The 21893-nt window shown below is 40.9% G+C and overlaps 2 protein-coding genes across 2 annotated transcripts in view; one reads left to right on the top strand and one right to left on the bottom strand.

Moving 5' to 3' along the window:
* Positions 1–40: 40 nt before the first annotated feature.
* Positions 41–19922, bottom strand: LOC139950419 (uncharacterized). Its single transcript, XM_071949091.1, has 17 exons — positions 19785–19922; positions 17789–18016; positions 16990–17145; positions 16375–16497; positions 15562–15789; positions 14715–15014; positions 13928–14170; positions 13189–13446; positions 12549–12836; positions 11563–11829; positions 10508–10714; positions 9646–9723; positions 8475–8657; positions 6553–6788; positions 5691–6072; positions 4381–4573; positions 41–3294 (listed from the first exon to the last, which is right to left on the bottom strand). The coding sequence occupies exons 2-17, from the start codon at positions 17990–17992 to the stop codon at positions 2450–2452; spliced, it is 4191 nt and encodes a 1396-aa protein (XP_071805192.1). The 5' UTR covers positions 17993–18016; positions 19785–19922; the 3' UTR covers positions 41–2449.
* A 1630-nt stretch (positions 19923–21552) lies between these two features.
* LOC139951108 (intermembrane lipid transfer protein VPS13D-like) overlaps positions 21553–21893 on the top strand; it is a 63689-nt gene continuing 63348 nt past the window's right edge. Inside the window, exon 1 of the mRNA XM_071949946.1 lies at positions 21553–21665. The gene's annotated coding sequence lies outside the window, so the exon portion shown is untranslated. The remainder of the gene's footprint in view (positions 21666–21893) is intronic.

The following is a 21893-nucleotide window of genomic DNA, read 5'->3' as shown; positions in this document are numbered from 1 at the left end:
ATCTGGGTTACGAGAGAATAGTGAAAAACCGATAGACATATAAAGTAGATAAATAATATATATTTATTTATTTTATTTTTTATTTTAAATCTTTGGACATAATATATGTCTCCAGAGCTCTGGAGACAAGGCAGAACCTCTTTTTTGACAGGTTTCTGGTAATTGCTTATGCTGCAGACCGCTTAACGAAGATTTATACCAAATAATTTATAAAAATTACTGTGCCTTTTGCCAAGATAAGTGCCAAATGAATTTGTGCAAGTAAATGAATGAACTAATAATGTGTAATTTTAATGGTCTTTTTTGTAAGGTTATGCTCATCGTAGTAAAAAAAATAAAAATAAATAAAGATGCAGTACAACTAATATGCGTGTAAATGTTCATGATTTGTCAGTGGTCACAATTTAAAGTAAACCAAAATGTGTGTAATTTGTCATCATCTGTGTACACATTAATTTGTATAACTTATTCTGATTTTGGCAATAATTTGATAGGCAATATAAGTATTTTCTTGGAAATCAACTACTGTAGGTTTTCCTGGTCAACTTTTTCAAACTTTAATTCTTTCATCAACACACATCAAAATCACGTGCGTGTTATAGATTTTAATGTGTTAAACGGTTAATAGCCTGATGTTAGACCGTAGCAGAGTCCTTTTCGAAGGCTAAACCGTTTGTGAATATCATTGCTACAATAATTTAATTTCTTTGTGACCTGTTTACCACCGAAAAATAAATGGTTTAATTTCAGTTCTAAATTTACATAAAAAATACACATTTATTAAGCACTCCTACAAAAAGGTGGTTTTAGGCACATGGTCATAAGGCAATGAATTAAGAAAAATTGTAGATTCAATTTGTAAAACATCATTCTATGTTGAATACTTACTTTTACTATATATTTAAAAAATATTTCAATCTAATGTTTCACAGAATTAAAACAAGACAAGAGGATTTTTCTTTTATGTGATGAGCAGTGGCCAAACACAAGAGCAAGAACAGGCCTGATACTTCACAGGGCAATGAAGGCGATTGCCTCCATGCCCCCCTGCCCTGGTGCCCCAGTAGAAATTTAAAAATTCCTTATAGGGTGGGTGCCCTTTTACCAAGGAGAAAATACCTTGGTGCCCTTGCTCTTTCAATGATGGCCAAACACAAGAGCAAGACCAGGCCTGATACTTCACGGAGGAAACAAAGGCGATTGCCTCCATGCCTTGGTGCCCTTGGAATTCTCCAGTAAAAATTTACAAATTCCTAATAGGGTGGGTGCCCTTTTACCAAGGAGAAAATGCCTTGGTGCCCTTGCTCTTTCAATGATGGCTAAACACAAGAGCAAGACCGGGCCTGATACTTCACAGAGGCAATGAAGGCGATTGCCTCCATGCCCCCCTGCCCTGGTGCCCTTGAAATGCTCCAGTAGAAATTTACAAATTCCTAATAGGGTGGGTGCCCTTTACCAAGGAGAAAATGCCTTGGTGCCCTTGCTCTTTCAATGACTAGCAGTGGCCAAACACAAGACCAAGACCAGGCCTGATACTTCACAGAGGCAATGAAGGCGATTGCCTCCATGCCCCCCTAGTCATTGCCTTGGTGCCCTTGAAATGCTCCAGTAGAAATTTAAAAATTCCTTACAGAGTGGGTGCCCTTTACCAAGGAGAAAATGCCTTGGTGCCCTTGCTCTTTCAATGATGAGCAGTGGCCAAACACAAGACCAAGACTGGGCCTGATACTTCACAGAGGCAATGAAGGCGATTGCCTCCATGCCCCCTGGTCATTGCCTTGGTGCCCTTGAAATGCTCCAGTAGAAATTTACAAATTTCCTCATAGAGTGGGTGCTTTTTACGAAGGAAAAAATGCCTTGGTGCCCTAGCTATTTCAATGATGGCCAAACACAAGACTAAGACCTGATACTTGAAGACAATGAAGGCGATTGCCTCCATGCCCCCTGGTCATTGCCTTGGTGCCCTTGAAATGCTCCAGTAGAAATTTACAAATTTCCTCATAGAGTGGGTGCCTTTTACCAAGGAGAAAATGCCTTGGTGCCCTTGCTCTTTCAAAAACTTACAGGCCTGCAAGGCCCAATAATCTCACAGTACAGACGTTTGGAAGAGATATGGTAAATGCAGCTAGAAGTATCCAGCAAATAAAGTTGAAAACAGAAGACAACAAAATCAGTGGGGAAGTACAAGCAAACATCTCATAAAATTCTTCAAAACAGAAAAGCTAAGCTTCTGCAATCATTATCTACAAGTCTAATGAAGATAATTTGTTGGTAGTTTGTGACAATCCAGAGTCGGATACATTGTTTCCGTGGAAACTATAAACAAACATTCCATTCCATCTTACTACCAAAATAAACTGTTGCTACGCAACAGATATGGCTTATAGCTCAGCATAAGCCTACAACTATTTCATGTACAGGAAACTCCACCCTTCATGCGACCAATTTATTAGACTTTTCGTATGAGGTAATGAAACAGCGGTGTAACAGGTATCTCTGGATCATCTGATTCCTTCCCCTTGATTGTAAATCGATAGTAACCGGGATTCGAGAGGGATATTAAGTAAGTCACGCTCTGACTGTCCAACTGGGCGGACACTTGGGAGTTGGAATTAAGCGGGTTTTTATTACCGTAGTACAGTAGCTCGTGATACGCGTTTATGTTCAGAACACGAGCCATGACCATTTGTAAGTTGGAGTCGGACGTTACGATCAAGGGATCGGGGTGGGTGAAAGCCGTCATGCCCAGAAGTGCACTTGCCATTGAAGGACCCCAGTTCTCACCTTTATCTAGTAATGGAATAGGCGTGACCACCGGCTTGACGGCTGCACAAACAAGAAGGTAGCTGCAAATGTGAATGGGGGTGGGCATGCCGGGGTATTGGGCGAAAATATGAAGTCCGTACCGGCCGATCTTAGGTGGTGTGACTAAGAACACCAGCTGTTCGCTGAATTCCCTCTGCATGCTGTAAGCTTTCAGATGCTCCGGTTCTAAACCCCATGAGGTTAGGGTATGAGAGAAGATAAGTTGAGTCGGCGTTGACTTAAAGCGGACTTCGATATCGGTGGCGTCTCGGTTCATGACTACGGCAGTGCGGTGGGTTAGGGGCAACAAACCGACATTCATGACCCCTATGGGTCCCCAGTGATCGGCAGGGGCTTTGGGGAGGGGAACCTGGTCATTACAAGGGGCGTCATTGTGGACTAAGTAACGACAGATTTCTGTTTCTGTCTCTAAGTTGATCTCTCCTTCCATAAATTGCCTCTTGGCGTACAGGGTCAGGTAGTAATCACCTGCAACAGAAAACAAACAAAAAACAATGATCAGAATTAACAACAAATCCAAGTGCATCTTATGAGAACATTTGTTGTCTTTACTTTGTTTACTCACGTTTTCATTCCGACAACTGTACACTGAGAGAAAACAAATTCTGGAATTTCCCCAAAAGTAATACTTGCGCCCTTGAGGAAGGCACTTGACCATAACTGCTACGTAAAATGTTGGGAAGAAATTGCATTCTGCTCTACCAGCCAGGCTCCGCTAGTGGATGATACCCATGCCTTCATCCTTACAGACTGTGAAGGGGATATTCCTGTTTCAGACCCAGGAGTAACTCCTTCAAAAGAGATTTTACTCATGGTTGTAGCCGCAAGTTTACTATTCATATTTATATTCATAGTTACTCTTATTCTCCACACCATGCATTAACTTCAAACACCATTTACATAATTGCTGTGTAAAAAGTTGGGAGGAAGAAAGTGCATTTTGCTTTACCAGCCAGGCTCAGCTAGTGGATGATACCTATGCCTACATCGTTACAGACTGTGAAGGGGATATTTCTGTTCCAGACCCAGATCGGAGTAGCTGGCAACGAACCCCTGGTGAAAGTCAAGTGTAGCCCTCACGTTGAAGTGGCCATCCATGGCCTTGCGATGTTAGGTAATCTAACATAAACAAACTAAAAAAAAATTGTAGGCAAGCAATTTTTGAGTACTTGGTACTTGGTACTAGGTAGATTTTCCTCCTGAAGCTTCCGCTGGGGAACTTAACAAGGAGGTCAGGAGAGCGTCGTCTAATTCGTTTTGTTGTTGTTGTCGTTTAGACCCAGATTGTGATTGTAATGGACCCTTCCCATAAAATATATGCTAATTACATTCACGCGTGCGTACAGACCCTGTTGGTTGGCAAACGCCATCGTGTTGTGCACTGAGCAGACGCGCGATTGCGTCTGCGTCACGCAGCCATTAGTCGTGTACAAAACAGCGCGATGTTCCCTCATTTTGCCAACCAAAACGTTAGTGCGCACGCGCTATGTGCAATTTACATATTTCATGGGAAGGGTCTGTTACTTTTCGAGTACTGTCGCCGAAGGAACTTACCTGGTTCAGGGATGCGGATGTAGCATGCCATGATATTCTCTGCCATCTGATGAATGAAGTCAAACTGATCGTAAGGAACGCCAGCCTTACTGAACTCTCTACCTCCTTGCGTTGTGGATAAACGAGTGGACAGAATCAGTCCTTGAGGGCACTGTACTCGGATATCCAACTCTCCGTTTTGCGTTTTAATCACCTGGGGAGACACCAAGAAGATAATAATAATAAAACTGAAGTCTTATATAGTGAGGCATCTACCAAAAAGGTACTCAAGTGGCTTAGTTTAAAGCCATTGGACCCTTTCGGTACAGAAAAAAAAAAAAAAAGTTCACAGATTTACAAATAATTTACAGGGTTTACAGAAGGTAATGGTGAAAGACTTCTCTTGAAATATTAGTCTATGAAATGCTTTACTTTTTGAGAAAACGGTAAAACAATATAAATTCTCGTTAGCGAGAATTGCGGATTTTTTTTAAACACATGTCATGACACGGCGAAACGCGCGGAAACAAGAGTGGGTTTTCCCGTTATTTTCTCCCGACTCCGATGACCGATTGAGCCTAAATTTTCACAGGTTTGTTGTTTTATATATAAGTTGTGATACACGAAGTATGGGACTTGGACAATACTGTTTACCGAAAGTGTGGAATGGCTTTAATATGTTCCACTTCATTGGCTACCAATTCGAGAACGAATCCATTTTAAAATTGCTCTTCTTGTTTTTAATAATAATAATAATAATAATAGTAGGTATTTGTAATGCGCCAAATCAATCTTTACAGATGTTCAAGGCGCAAGCAGAGACAATGTAAACACAAATGTATGTACATATCCAGTGAATGCTAAACAAACAGTAATAATAACACCATTGAACAAAACTACACCTCGTTATATTTCCACTTTACTGTCACATTAAACTCCTCCATAATTTCTTCGGTCCACACTTGACATCACTCGCTTGAATGTTCCCCGAGCAAACAAAGTTCTACGTCAAAAAGCTTTCAGTGTAGCTGGGCCAATGGTTTTGAACAATCTTCCTACTGTTATTAGGGAATCTGTTACTCTATCTGCATTTTGTAAAGACCTAAAGACTGGTCTTTTTCCATGTTAATTTCTTTCTAGTGCGCTAAATCTTGATGATATAGCGCCTTTTAAATTGTAATTGTTGTGTTATGTTGTGTTTTTTTTTCTTTTCTTTTGCCCTTCCCTGGACGGCCTGCACTTGTTTTGATTGTATTGTCCGAAGAATTAAATAAATAAACAAATAAATAAGTACAAAGATTCCCCTTTCTTCAAAAACAAAGTGAACTTACCGCTGAGGTGTGAGTTAGAAGCCGAAACCCAAACTTGAAAAAATCCGGCTTCAACGGAACGGATGCGTTGAAATCCTGAAGAGACAAGTTCTCCTTGAGTAGCTGCCACGCCGGATCATTCGGGAAGTGACTCTGAATAATGACGTCAGGGTCGGCTAGGAAGTAATGCTCGTCATATTCAAAGCGGAACGGGTCAAAGGCCACGGATCCCTGGATGTGAGACACTCCCCAGTTGCAATCGAGGAAATGCCAGTAGCCGTCAATGCGTACTGCGTTCCACGTGTGTTGGTAGGAAGCATCGCTGGGCGTGATGTACTGGCCGGGGTTGTAGGTTTTATTTTTCGCGCAGCCGTTGATTTCAACGCAACGAAGACCGAAGAATCTACAGATAAGAAAACAATGATCGTTTACAAAATGAAACATTTCTTGTGTGAGCAGTGTTGCATCTTGCCTGACGGGAATTCTCTGAATCAGTCTTCGTGTACACTGGCCTAGCAGTTAAGAGCACCAGACTCAAGCTCTTGTGTTTCTACCTAGGTTCAAGTCCCAGTCGTGACACTTGTGTCGTTAAGCAATACACTTAACCACGGTGCTTTGTCCTTCGGATGGGATGTAAAGCCGTTAGTCCCGTTTGTTGTGTAACGCACGTAAAACAACCCAGTGCAGTTTTTGAAAATGAGAAGGGGCTCGCCCCGGTATTCCTGGTCTGATCGGCAGCACCTTGTAAACCATTACATGGTGCTGTAAAGGAATAGGTCTCATACTTCAAAACGTAGTTCAACATACCTTGCATGAAATAATACTGAGTGCTTTGATATGCCCAAAGCACGATATAAGAACCAAGTATTATTGTTCTACTAACCTACACATCCGCATGAACAGTGTCGAGAATGTAATCTTCTTATGATACAACCCTTTTAGAACCCCAAGAGGCGTGTCATCAATGATGTCATTCAGGTCCATCTCTTCGCAGTTTTGCGCCGTAATCCAACGGAAGACCAGACGGACTTTCTCAAGTTCCGTTTGACCGATGCTGACCAGTTCATTGACCAAGGAGGAGAACGTTGGTTGGGTGACGAGGCTAACTGTCTGCGCAAGCTGAAAGCGAAGAAGGAGAGAAATATATTTGTATTTATTTATTTCATCACACACTTAGAAGCCATTCAATCTGTAACTTCAATGTAGCCAGGGATCACACAAGGTGATCCCCTTGCTTGGGTGTGATCCCTGGCTACTGAAAAATAGGGAAACCGCAAACATTAGGACTATTTACCCCTTGCACGCACGTCACACGCAGCGACTATGCCACGCACACCATATTGGTGGGCAATTAGGTTTACGTGTAAACGCCGTGTCGCCTAAAATGCGCACTTCACTGAATAGCGCACAGAGACATTGCCCACCAGTATGGCGCATCCAAGATTATTCTGATGATGACGTCAGGTGAATTGGGTCAATATAGCTCGTTTGGTAGAGCACCGGTACGTTAATCTAGAGAATGATGGTTCAGATCCCACTCTCTTAGTTTTGTCTTTGTTTAAACCAAATTATTGAAAAATTTACCCAGCTAGTTTCTTATGTGGTTTATAACTGAAATCAAAAGTCGCATCTCCTTGAGGTGATCCCCCGACTGCCGTTTCCCAGGTTGTATCGTAAACTTGGTTGCGATCCCTCGTGTCGCAGCAGGTAACGATTGTATGGCTTCTGACTTGCACCCCAAACAAAGATACTCTACATGTACAACTCGTGTTCTCCAATCATCATCTACCCCCACCTGGAATTCAACTCTGGTCCTATCCCCCGCACTCGCTATGGAAATCGCTCCTTCTCAATCACCACTCCCACTCTTTAGAACAACTTTCCTGTTCACATCCGTGCCTCATCTACACTGGACTTATTTAAAACCGCTCTAAAAACACACTTATTTAAATCCATCTAGTCTAATCAGTTTCTGCTATTTCATCCCACTTTTAATTGTAATTTTTTGTTATCTTACACTTCCTGTTCAGCGCTTAGAAACCTTGTATTAGGCGCTATATAAATGCATGTTATTATTATTATTATTATTACTAACAAAATAGGTAGATCGCTATCATAGGGCTAGATGGCTCATTTGGTAGAGCTTTGGCACATTAATCCGGATGGTCACAGCTTCAAATCTCGCTCTAGTCAATTTTTCTTTGTTCAACCTAAATTGATTTGACCGAGAATCATACTAACCTTGATAGGGCACTTCAATTAGAAAACCTTTAAGTCAATGGGAAACTTTTGAAGGGGCACCATGGCCAAGACCAGGGGCAACGGACGCCATGGCCAGTGGTAGAGCGCCGGCACGCTCATCCGGAGGCAACAGGTTCCCACTCAAGTCAATTTTTCTTTGTTTGAATCCTCAAATGATTTGACTGAGAATACATTAACCTTGATAGGGTACTTCAATTGGAAAATAAATGGGAAACTTTTGAAGGGGCACCAAAGCCAAGACCAGGGGGCAACGGACGCCATGGCCAGTGGTAGAGCGCCGGCACGCTCATCCGGAGGCAACAGGTTCCCACTCAAGTCAATTTTTCTTTGTTCGAATCCTCAAATGATTTGACTGAGAATACATTAACCTTGATAGGGTACTTCAATTGGAAAATAAATGGGAAACTTTTGAAGGGGCACCAAGGCCACGACCAGGGGCAACGGACGCCATGGCAAGTGGTAGAGCGCCGGCACGCTCATCCGGAGGCTACAGGTTCCCACTCTTTGTTCAACCTAAAATGATTTGACTGAGAATATAGTCACCTTGATAGCGTGAGCGTCCAGGTTCCTGAAGATGCTGGGGTCGGTGTACAACTCTCTCTTCCTCTTCACTGGATATTCGTCTTTAAGAGGAACGACAACCAGAGATGTGGATTGGGTAGGTGTCGTCCACAGCTGGGTGACCTCTAATGTTACCATGGAAACAGATTGGTCATCATTGTCCAACTGATGCACAGACAGAAATCAAAATTGTTAGACGATTTCTTCAAAAAGTATGGAGGGCTAAAACTTTAAGACGTTTCCAGGGAAAGTAGCTGAAAGTATTTTCGGGACACAACCTTTCTTAGACTTTTTTGGTTGAGTCAAGACCGTTCTTTGACCTTTTTGGTTGAGTGACCCAGGTCAAAATTCCAGTTGAACCTAGTTAACTCGGGTCAACTGGTTCAACTGGATAGTGATCAAACTCGTCCATTTTCCATATTAACCAACTGGTTTGGACTAGGTTTAACTGTGTTCAACTAGGTTGAAATTCTTAACCAGTTGGTCTCTGTCCATTTTCCATATTAAACCAACTGGTTTTAACTGTGTTTAACTAGTTCCAGTTAAACCCAGTTTAACTAGGTTCAACTGGAATTTCGACCTGGGGAAAGTAATAATAATAAAAATAATAACTAGTTCTTATAATACATGTAATATAGTGCTTTTTACAATAATCACATCAATGGGCTTTACATTTAGTGCCTTGGTCATTGGGCCAACAACATTCCTTTAATCTTTCCTAGCTCCCTGTGGAGTATAGAACCTGGGCAACCGTAGCACTCCAAGTGCTTTTTCATACACAATCAACCTCTACCCTATCGCAGGTACCAATTTATACCCCTGGGTGAAGAGAAGCGATTATAGCAAATTGCTCAAGGACACAAGTGTCATGACCAGGATGGATTCAAACCCCCACTCTGACGACTTAACCAGAACTTGAATCCGATGCTCTCAACCACTTGGACATGACACCCTAAGTAGGTAAAATATAACAGGCGTTTCTGGCCGCTATGAGTATTTATATGTACAAGCTGTTTCTGGCTGCTATGGTCTAACATGGGTGATCGATTTTGAAAAAAATCCATAAAAAAAATCAGAGCTGCATCAAAACTTCAAAGTATGACATTTTAAGATTTACAAAAAATTGTCATTCCATTCTAAACGATGACCTCACCTCCTCATCTGAGGTGCCTTCATCCTCTTGACCTGACCCGACCTTCTGACCTCTGGCTCGTTTCTTGGCTTCAAGTACCTTCAAGATAACAACATCAAAAACCATGAGTCAATTCACATAAGAGGAAAGCGTCAAAACACTCGCATGCTGACAACAGAGTGCAAAGCGATCATTTTTTTTTAAAGGGGCCGTCTCAAAAGTCAGGTATGTTCTAGGCACAAAAGAATGTTTTAATCGGAACACGCTCGCAATCCATTGGACCTCCAAAATTACTGGAATGCAGCCCTGTGCTCAAGTATGGGAGCAATCCTAGACGAATACATGAGTACAGCCAATAGAGCATTCGTATATATTCCCAGCGGTCCAACAGAATGGTCCTTGAGTATGGACTTGAACACTTGTCCGATCTAATTAGAATGTTCCTAGCGATTTGCCTTTCGGACGCTTCTCAACAAACATGTGTGCAAAGTAATTTGCATTGGGAGCCAATTAGCATCATTTGTCAGCACTTCCCTACAGTGATGAGGGCTTGATATAGGACTCTGTCCATGGTAGCAAGGCTGCTAGAGTTTGCACAGAGGAAAAAACAAAATGGCGTCACTGTGATGAAGATAAAGTACAGGTAAATTATAAGGTATCAATATAAACCACAAGGGAAGCTGATGATTTTTGGGGTTGAACAAAGAATTGACTAGAGTGGGATTTGAACCAACGACCTCCAGATCAAAGTGTCGGCGCTCTACCAACTGAGCTATTTAGCCCTATATTGGTAGTGTCCCTATTTTGTCAATATCTTTTTTTCGAGGTGCCAGTCAGAAGCCATAAGGGTGATAATTATAAGGTTGATAATTTTCTGACTAACCTTTAACATACGTTCCCTTTCGCTGTTTAGTTTCCGGTTGAATATCTCCATGTTCCTTTCATGTTCTTCGATCATCTTGCGATATTCCGACTCAGAAACTTTGTCTTTCTGCTCTTCAATGCTCTCTCTGACTTCGTGGTTGTACAACGCAATATCCTCCTCAAGATTGTTGACATCATCTTGATCTATATCCGCATCGTTGCGTTCCTGTTCAGTAGAAATGAAACATAGGATTTGAACTGTCTTTGGACACTGGGCAATCTCAGTGGTCTAGTGTTTAATTTGGGTGTGTTTACAACACAGTAAGACACCTACATGTTGCTAAAGAGAGGTCATTTTCACAGTGTATCACAGGACAAGGTGGACAAGTTTTGGTGTACAGTGCCCGTCACGTGACCGTGGTTGTTTAAGGTTAAGGCATTTTTTTCTGAATCTGAATTATAAAGTCGGCAAAGCATCCTAAAAAAAATATCGCACAAACTTTTTGTCGAGAAGACAAGAGAGAAATCTCAGTTTTAGACCCCTGTAAGAAAACCCTTGGGAAAAACCCAACCCACATACAAGGTTCCGGTCCAGGCTCAAACCAGGGTCCACTCTGATGAAAGGCAGCGACAGAAACCACTGAGCCAACCTGGTAACATTAAAGGAGTAATATTACCTTCATTAAGCAGCAAGGTTGTATTTCTCTGCTGTGCTTGCGTCATAAGACGATACTTTTCATAAGGCTAGTGATCGGTTTTTTTTCATCCGAACTGCCTCTAGCCACTGGGATCTCGGAGGTCTAGTTGGTATGACACCACTCTAGAATTGCAAATATCGTTGGTTCGAAGCCCACCCGAGTAATATGCCTGTGATTTTATTTCACAGAACTCGGGTCAGTACTGAGTATATAGTGCTAAACACACATTGGTGTATAAGGGTAAAAAAAAAAAAAAAGGCATATGACTGCCCGTCCTGTACATGCAGAGTTGCAGATGCAGTGGTGTAAGTCATCAACTTATGAGAGGGCGCACTTTAAAGTGAAAGGCAAATATTGTTAGTCTGACTCTTCTTACCAGTTTAGCCATAATTCTCATTCTCTCCTCCTGTTCCGCCTGCCACTGAGCCTTCCGCCTCTGCCTCTGGGCCAACTTATCCGTGAAATTCCTCTTCTGTCTCTCCGTCGCCAAGGCTAGTCTTCCCTTCAGCCGCTCAATGTCTCTCTCGTGTTGCGCTAAGAGGCGCTGGTAGTCCGCATCTGACAACTCTGAGCGTTTCTTCTTCACTTCGTTATCGAACGTCGTTTCTCGTTGAAGGATCTCTTGCTGAAGTTTATTAACTTCCTGCAAATATTTTGAGGAATTGACATCAACAGAATTTTTTAACAAGCATAAATTTGCAGGATTTAAAAATTTTGCTAGGTGGAAGTATAACTAAGAGAGGTTTACCGTAACACCATGTGAAGCATAGTTTTGTTCAAAGTTTACTTAACTATGTAAGGTTTCTGCGGTGAAACCATATAAGAAATCTCTTTTGTGAGTAGTGGTGGCCCTGATAGCAGAAACCAGCTCTTCTCAGAGCAACCATTACAAACAAATTAGAATTCTTACATGGTGTCACCGCAAACCTTTCGTTTAAGTTTTAGATACAAATTTGAATTTGACAAAATGAGCCTGACGAAACCATTTAACCCCGGTTCATACTTCCTGCGAATGTGAATGCGATACGAATGTTGACGTCACAAATTCGTAACGAATAATTCGCAGCAGTTGAGTTGTGCTCAACTCTCTTGCAAATATCGCATCGAAAACAGAGTTGTGACGTCAAATTCACGTCAAATTCGCATGGCATTCGCATTCGCAGGAAGTATGAACTGGGCTTAATAATAGTCAAAAGAATAACAAATGTTTTCAAAAATCTTCAGGCCTTGAATTTAGCTCTTGAAGGGGCACAGTAATTTTCTTCCGGTTAGGGACACTTCTATGAGGAAAATGTAAATTTGTATTGGAACTTTGCAGAGGGCACCACAGCAACTGCTTTGGGTTCTAGGCTTGAATCTTACATCCTTCTTGGAGACAACCCTCTCCCTAGCAGACGGCATTCTAAACTTTCTTGCCGCCAGCTTGTCCTGAAGCGTTTTCTCCATCCTCTCTCGTTCGGACGCGAGCGTCTTAGAGATCTCATCTTGCTCATCTTTGTGTTTCTTCATGAGTAGCTGATATTCCTTATCGGAGATCTTAGACTTCTTCAATTTCATCTCATCTCTGAATTTGGCGTCTTGGATGTCCAGGGACAGTTGGAGTTGTTTTAATTCTTCGGCAGTGAGAGGCGGTGTGTCGCCGTTCGATGCCTAGACGGAGAAAACGATAAGGTTTGAACATCTCATATTTTCTTGATATAAGGATAATTAATATTTTTAGGCTTTAAACATATTGTTTGTTGCATCTTCTCATTCCTTTTCATCCTATTGGGAAATTTTTCCTTAAAAGCACTGGACACCTTTGGTCATTTTCATTTGATTTAATTTCCAAAAAACACACAATATAATAGTGAGAGTATTTTTGTCCCTAGGGTTTATATTTGTCGTTTAAAAAAAAAATATTGATTTAGGGTTTGCTAGATCTTCTATCTCTTATAAGTACCAACACTTTTTCTTCATAAAAAAAATTAAAAAAATTGACAAGAATATTTTTGTCTCCAACCTGCTTTCCTCTCTTCTTCCTTTTCCTCGCTTCCATCTTCTCCATCAAGACCCGTCTCATTCTCTCCTTCTCCGCATCCAGCTGCTCCTGAAGATGATCCATCTCCAACCGATGCTCCTTGATGAGTTTCTCCATCTCTGCCGAGGAGAGTGACCCTTTGGAGTCTTTGAGCTTCTTCTTGAAGTCCATGGCTTTTTGGTTTAAGGCCAACTGGAGCTCTTTGACCTCATCGGCTGACATGGCGTCACCATCTTGCATCTTGGAAGAACCAAATCAAGATGGTAGATTTTAAGTTTTATAAGGTTGTATTCAACTAGCCTTGCTACCATGGTAAGCATGCCATATTGGTACAACTTGTCACTGACCCCTGAAAAGGATGTGATGAAAAACTACGCTGACCAAACTGCCAAAAGTAGAGCGCTTGTAGGGTGCTTAGCATGCGGATGTCAAAATGCAAGTATTATGACGCATGACACTTAAAAAAGAATCCTAAACTGCGTACAGTTATACATATCACAAAATCAAAATAGAATGAGGGGGGGGGGGGGACACCAGTTGCTCTATGACTTGATGCCCCTTTTGATCGTGAGCTCTGGGTACATCTCTAACACAGGGTGGATCAACAACAGGGGAGCATTTTTGTTGTCGTAAAATCAAGCTAATCCAAAAGCTGATACGAAGAAGAAAAGGAAACAAAATTTGACCTGAAAAATGTGAAACTGTAAAAAATGAAACCCACCTCTTTATTATCTTTGCTGGCTTTCCTCGCCGCTAGTTTGTCCAGCAGAGATTGTCGTTGTCTCTCCTTCTGTCCATCCAGTGTTTGTTGAAGCTGGTTCAACTCCTGTTTGTGCGTCGCTATCAGTTTCTTATAATCCTCATCAGATAGCTGGGACTTCTTATCGCGAAGCTCTGCCTCAAATTGAGCCTGGCGACGTTTTAGATCAGCCTCTAGCTGCCGAATCTCCTCTACGGTCATTTCCTACAAGATTTTAACAGAAAAAAAACCCAATAAATACAGAGACCAATTTCATAGAGCTGCTTACAAGCAGAAAAAAACAGCTAAGCACAACAACATTCTGCTCAAAACAATAAGGTTAACAACTAAAATACCATGTTTAGCTGGTGTCCTGCTCATAGAAAATTGTTCAGCAATATTTTCTTGTTAAACAACTCTATGAAATTGAGCCCTGGACGTTTCAACTCAAGAGTTAAAACCAACGGTTCTTTTCAGAACAACGTCAACTCAATTAGAGATTATCATTACATGGCGTTACTGCATACCTTATTACATTATATTTCCACCAGGAAAAGTTTTGAATCCTACCTAAAACTCTACAACTCTATAAAGTATCTTGCCCAAGGACACAAGTGCCAGTTCGGGGACTCGAATCCACGCTCTGCTGATCAGAAACCCTGAAGCTCAGTGCACATGCTCGACCATGATGCACCAAGAAAGTACATCATAAAAAAATGAATTTGACCTTAGAGCCCCCTCTTTGAGACATTCTTAAGACCTTTCTTACCTTCCCAGACGAGCCGCCGTCCAACATCTTCCGTCGTTTCCTCTCCTCCAGCTTATCTTCAAAGGACTGCTTCTGTCTGTCAGTCTCTCTATCTAACTTCTGTCTCAACTTTTCCATCTCCGACTTGTGTTGCGCAAGAAGGCGCTGGTACTCTGCCTCCGATAGCTGGTCCCTCTTCTCCTTCATCTCATTCTCAAAGGCAGCATTTCTGTCATGAATCTCTTTTTCCAGCTGCTCTTTGTTTGCAGGGATGTTGCTATGGTTACCATTTGGCTCCTTTTGTGTCTGAATTTTAGCGGCCTGTGTAAATTCATAAAAACAGAAATAGTTATAGCAAATAATAAAAGACAAGGAAGATTTAGTCAAGCAACTGATACAGCTGTGCTGGGTAATATCTCACGTGGTCCAGTGGTTAGACTGCAGGACTTCAAGAACAAGGTTGTGGGTTCGAATCCTACCAAGCTAACCACTGATTTCACAATAACTATAATAAGTATATTGTCGTCTACTTACTCAATCACAATTTCTTGATTTGTGCAATTCAAAATCATAGTTGTGAAACCAATGTTTTTTTGAGAGTGATTGGCTGTTGCCAGCTTGGCGTGTATGTCCCCTTGTGGGAGTTTAGCTGAGTTCCCTTGATGGGAAGATCATCTTAACACAAGTACAAACAAAATATAAGGATAGCTCCGAAGGGTACCAAGACTTAGCCAGGGAACTTTGTGAGATGTGGCAGGTCCCTGTGGTGTTTGGAACACTTGCCGCCATTCTGAAGGCACTGGAGAAACATCTTAATCAGATTCAAGGCGATACCTGAACCAATTCTAGAGAATCTACATTGTTGTACCTTTTCCTCCAAGAGCTTCTGTCTCTCCTTCTTCTCTCTCTCTTTAGCGAGACGTCGTTGTCTCCTCTGCTCAACCTTAGACTCCATCGTGTACTTCTGTCGTTCTCGTTCTTTATCCCTCAGGACTGCCATGAGTTCCACTTCTTGCTTGTGATTTGCGATCATCTGTTCGTACTCCTGTTGTGACAGCGCGATTCTTTTCGCCTGAAGGACTTCCTTCAAACGAGCCTAAAAATTTGGTGAGAGTTTTCAAACAAGATTTCATTTTAGAAAAAAATACAGAAAAATAGTCCAAATGAGAAGAACTCCAAATCATGGCATGGTTTACTTTGGGATTTTGTGCTTTAGCCCTGCTACATGTACGACCCATACAAATACGCGTTTGACAGGGCACCATAAGTGCAGAATTCTTTGGTAACCAGCGCCAAAACAGTGGGCTCTCACAATTATGCTCACACAAAAGTTACAAAAATATTGAACCGGTCAAGTAAGACTGTTTCGTTTGTTGAATGTAGCTTTTTCTTTGAAGAGGATGAAATGCTACAAAGATTAAGACCAGGTTAAGAGAGGCATGTCACTCAGGCAAGTCAAGGGACCAATTTTTATACAGGTTATTACTTCAAAAATGTATGCTAAGCAGAAACTCAAACACAAAACCAGTTGTAGATGGTACAGATGACATGGCACTTTGGCTGATAACCAAATCTTAGTAAGCAAAATCACTTTGCGCGTGGTAATTTATTTTTGCAAATCTGCACGAACAGAGAGCAAAAACAGTTTGCTTTCTAGACAATAAAACAGAGACTTTCTTACTTTTCTTTCCTTAGGGTCTTCGTCTTTGTTGGAGGTTGGTTGGTTCTCCTTAGCATTAAGGTCTTGAATAACCTCTTCCCAATCCTCATCATCACTGTACTGCCCTCTGGATTGACTGGTATCCTGCATGGGACAAGCATTGCACACAATTTATTTCAATGATTAAAGGCACTGGACACCTTTGGTAACTGTCAAAGACCAGTATTCTCATTTGGTGTATCTCAACATATGCGTAAAGTGACAAATAGTGACAATTTTTGCTCAATTGGTCGTCGTAGTTGCGAGAGAATTTGCACAAATTTGTGTGCTTTCAGATGCCTGAGAAAGGCTCTAGGCCTGAAGCCTTTCACAGATTCAAATATTTGAGTGAGAAATTACCTCTTTCTCAAAACTTCATTACTTCAGTGGGAGTCGTTTCTCACAATGTTTTATCTTATCAACAGCTCTTCGTTGCTCATTACCAAGTAAAATTTTATGCTAACTCGAGTAATTACTAATATTGTCCAGAGCATCTAACACATGCCTTAGTAAAATCCACATAGATCTTTTCTCATCCAAACCTTAATTTGGTTCTGTTAAAACAGTATATAGAATTGTTTAATGACGGTCTGGTACCTGATGGCTAAGCTGTATCTGAAATGACTGGTTGATACGTTCTCCATTACTGTCGCCGTCCTCATCAGCAACTGTCTCAATGTTAGTCACCGTCATCGTGGCAGCGTTGGCTAAATACGCCGCAAAATCACCACTGCCATTAGGGACATCAAATGTCTGTGGAATTCAAAACATAAATATAATAGTAATATCATATTTATTTAGCACCCAATACTGATCCAAAGAGAATGAATTTTCAAAAGTCGTCTACCCTATATAAACATAGGAAAAAAAACAAATTGAAATTCTAGACAGGTTTGTCAGCATGTGTTTGGTTTTAAGAATTTAGTCCGAGGTGGATGGGTAAGGGATGAGGATTTCACTTTGTAGTGAGGGAAGGTTCAATATTTTCACCAGCGTATAGAGAGTTCTCTATCTCAAGAACCCTAGGCCTGGAACTTCATCTGTGAGACGGCAAGGCCATTTTGCAAAGGGTACTTCCGTTTTTAATGAATAAGGAACTATTCCAAAACCAATAGCATACTATCCTTTTTGGTATGTTTCTTGGTAGCTTGAGGATTGGAATAATCTTCCAATAACCAATGATGCAAATTTGCATGCTGGTTACGAAATTCGAATGTAAAGGGCGAAATGGTATAGTCAAAAGATTTTCTCAATTTTTATACATGTAGAATGTTTCTTGATAACAAGAGAATTGGAAAGAAATACTTCTAAAAAAGAAAACCATGATTGATTGACTAAAAATATTCCTTGCCAATGGCTTGAATCTTTTAGAAAAGAAGAGGGGAAAAAAACTCACCCCAATGCTCTGACTTCCCATCTGAAGACTGTACGTGTTAGGAGCAACCTGCTTGACCATAGCCGGTCCTTTCTGTTGACCTGCATTTTCACTCAGATTGACCTGACCTTTGACCTTGATGGGTTGGGATTGACCTTCAACAACAACCTCTGCGGCAACAACTACTTTGCCTTTTTGTTTCGACTTGGATGATCCTGTACCCATTGCATCCTTCGGATATCAGACGACCTGGAAGTACATTGAAATAAACCAAAGGCTTATGAGGATAGATAATTAAATAGTGGGTGTGTTTGATTAGCTTCCCCGGATCGACCCCGATCTGCCCCCGGTACGTTTGAATAACTTTGACGTCATTCCAGGGGCTCACACAGGTCAGCCCCATTAGTGCCCTGCTTGCGGAACGGGTCACTTGGGCTGGAACAATGTGCATGACGTCACCACGAAAGGGCAAGTGATCGTTCAGTTAGCTCTTTGTCAGGGGCTCACCCGAATGAGCACCGCAGGATCGACACAGGGAAGCTAATTGAACGCACCCATAGTTGTATGTATTTTTAAAAATACAACTTTCTAATGGAATTCTGTAAATAAATGTTTCTTCTACATATCTTATTAACTCAACTGTATGTGACTAGTGAGGTCATGAGCTGAGAACAATGGAGTCACCAAAAAATATGCGTGGCAGAATGTAATTGCCATAGTCGTAACCCTCCATCCTCTCATTTCATTTTCGAACATGTTAAAAGGGTATAATAGTGTTAAATTTGCATCGGGGATAAAGAATATTAATTTTTGGTTTTTACCCATATACACCGATGTGTGTTAGCACTGTATACTCAGTACTTTCCCGAGTCCTGTGAAAAAATATCACAGGCATGTTACTCGGGTGGGATTCGAACTTACGGACATTGCCGAGCATCACAGAGAAGTAGAAGTATAAAAAATAAACTTGTGCAATAAACTAAAAACCTTTTCTTTTAGGCTTAAAGACACTGGACACTATTGGTAATTGTCAAAATGTCAAAGACCAGTGTTCTCACTTGGTCAATCTCAACATATGCATGTAAAATAACAAACCTGTGAAAATTTGAGCTCAATTGGTCTTCGAAGTTGCTAGATAATAATGAAAGAAGAAAAAACCCTTGTCACAGGAAGTTGTGTGTGTTTAGATGGTTGACTTCGAGACCTCAAGTTCTAAATCTGAGGTCTCGAAATCAAATTCGTGGAAAATTACTTCTTTCTCAAAAACTATGTCCTTTCAGAGGGAGCCATTTCTCACGTTTTGTACCATCAACCTCTCCCCATTACTCTTCACCAAGTATGGTTATAATTATGCTAATAATTATTTTGAGTAATTACCAATAATGTCCACTGCCTTTAAAAACCTGAATAAAATAGTCTTAAACCAGACTGTAGCCTATATAGGTAGACCCAGTAACTGGGTCTAGCCTAGGTAGGATCGAGTAGACTATGGACTATGGCTCTAACAAACTGAAATTTGTTTACTCAACTCTCAAGCTAGTTGCAATAACGTAACCGTCGGCAGGAGGGTTACGTTATCGCAACTACTCTAAAGTGGGCAAACAATTGTCAATACATTGAATTGATTGAATCACACAATCACACTCACACAGTTCTGAGTCACACCTATTTCAGAATTTATGAAAATTTTAAATTAATAATTAATAATAAAAGCTTTATTGGACCGGTCAAAAAATCTCATCGGAAATTAAATTAAAAGAAGTGTTCTGGCTTCTTTGCACCTTCGTCACATATAATGCCTAATACAATACCCTTTGAACATGGGTGAGGGTAAAAACACAGCGGTATTATTGTCAATGTCAATCAGCTGAGGGGCCTGAGTGAGTGATGAGGATGCATGTGGGTTGCAGTGCAGTGATTGCATTTACGTGAATTTTTAATTTATAAAAAAAAAATCATTTTATTACTCAAAATTTAACCCTATCGCATTAAAATTTCAAAGACTAAACTTACTCACCTATCTTCCAATGTTATGTCCACAAAGGAGTATAAGTTTAGTGAAGGACAAAAGAGTTATTCAAGCTAAGAAGCGTACATACTCCGGAGATTTCTGCTGTCACTTTTTTTTGGCACTGGGAATTTTCAGCATTTTGAGTGGCCATAGCAGCAAGCGTATTTCTTTTCCCAGGATAGACGAGGCACTTAGCATAAGTGGGCGTGTTTTACAGACTTTTGCACGCCGTCCCGTGGGCGTGGCCGGTGGTCACCCCCGTCAGCACAATTCAGTGAGCCAATTATCATTGCCTTTTTCAATTAGCCACATTAGAAACCCATAACCCACCCACCCAAATTAGTAAAACAAAACACGCACGACAATCCACTCAACAACCATGGTGGCGGACCCTTCCTTTGCTCAATCAAAAAGCCACTTATAGTCGTCAAGCACATCTCTTGCCTAAGCTATTGCTAATGGGTCATCGACCATGGTCATGCCTCCATACAATTTCAGTTTTGTGCAAAAAAAATTGTTTATGCATATATATACGTTTTATGGAAAGAAATATTGTTGATTGATTGATTGGGTGATTGATTATCGCGCGCCGCGGGCCGGGACTGACTTAATTTTTCAAAATTGTCCATGCCTCATAAGAAGTGTGTTTCTTGGAAACTTACACACTTGGCGTCGGGGACTCGGGTAATTTTCTCATAAATCATGGGTTAAACATATAGACAGTGACTGGGGCGCTAGATTCCTTTTTTTCGAAAATTTGACTATCGGGACTAGATTCTTTTTTTTCGAAATATTGAAATTATCGGTCATGACCGATAATGTCAAAATTTCAAAAAAGAACCGATAATGTCAACATTTCGAAAAAAATGAATCTAACGCCTTGTCACTGGGTCTAGTAGGGTAAACAGTTTGGGTCACAGCCATCTGAGAGCATCTGATGAGAGCAACTTCTCCGTCCTTCCCACTGTTCTTCCCAAATTCCTCTCTACTATATACATGCTCTGCTGGCTGCTGACCAAACCAACCATAGGAAGGAAATCCTTCCTCCATGGTCCAACCAAAAAGTTCATATAATTGTATTCCATTTTTAGTGAGACGACCATTGAGATATGAATGTGACCAATGACATCAACATGTGTGTGTCACCGACCCAAAGAGTTGTGCAAAATGCGCACGCGAGAAGACTGATTCTGACAAAAAACACGCCCATTTTGCCCTCTTCTGTCCTGGGAAAACAAAATACGCTAGGAGCAATGTAATCTTTGTGTATGGTACCCTATTCGCCTACGTGTTTTTTAAGAAGTGATCAATCAGAGATAAGAACCTGTCTTACTACGGCTGTTTGCTGTTTGCTAATGGGACAGGTAAGAGGGACCCAGGGAGTGGAAAGTTCTAAAGGTTTTTAGCTTTAAAGAATCTAATTCTCCTTGTTATTTCATTTTTCTTTACTAAACATGGTAAAAGCAGGAGACGAATTGTGCTGAATACAATTTTAAACAATTATTAATACATATTTTTACGCGTCAATGATCAAATAATCGAACTATATTTTGATGATACACAAAACAGCCACTGGCATAACACAAGTGATTGGAAATGTCTATTTTTGAAGACAATTGTTTTTATGTTAAAATATAAAAAAATTAATATATAACGTTTATTAAAATTGCTAAATGTACTACAATGTTTTTATATAATATAAAAATATATCTATTTTAATTTGATTGATACAACTCTTTATACCGAAAAAAATAGTTTTGTATGAGGTAAAAGATGGCAGCCTTCTTTCGTCATAATTTGGAAAAAGGATTATCGTTATCACCGCTATCTACTGAAACAGAGCTGTGTTGTGGAGGAAAACTTGTGTTTCTTTAGTTTTTAACGAAGGTAAATGATGGATACAATTATTAAAAGGTCATAGTTATAACCTCAATGTTATGACCTTAATAAAACAAGGCGAGGTCGTCTGGAAACCCTTCGTAGCACGACCCCGGCGGTGCGCGATGAGGACCGACCGTCGACATTGCGCACATATACCGCTGTGGGGATCTCCCCCGCCCCGGGATCGATCCTTCGGTGGATCAATGAGTCAACTCGACCATAAATTGAAATAAC

Source organism: Asterias amurensis, chromosome 18 (genome assembly GCF_032118995.1).
Source record: "Asterias amurensis chromosome 18, ASM3211899v1".
Lineage (NCBI taxonomy): Eukaryota > Metazoa > Echinodermata > Asteroidea > Forcipulatida > Asteriidae > Asterias > Asterias amurensis.
This window is presented reverse-complemented; position numbering and strand designations above follow the sequence as displayed.

Excerpts from the sequence above, each read along its gene's own strand:
- LOC139950419 (XM_071949091.1), bottom strand. The coding sequence starts at position 17,992 with ATGGGTACAGGATCATCCAAGTCGAAACAAAAAGGCAAAGTAGTTGTT. Across the intron at positions 11,830-12,548 it reads GGGTTGTCTCCAAGAAGGAT|GAAGTTAATAAACTTCAGCA; the intron begins GTAAGATTCAAG and ends AAATATTTGCAG. Across the intron at positions 6,073-6,552 it reads CTGTTCATGCGGATGTGTAG|ATTCTTCGGTCTTCGTTGCG; the intron begins GTTAGTAGAACA and ends TCTTATCTGTAG.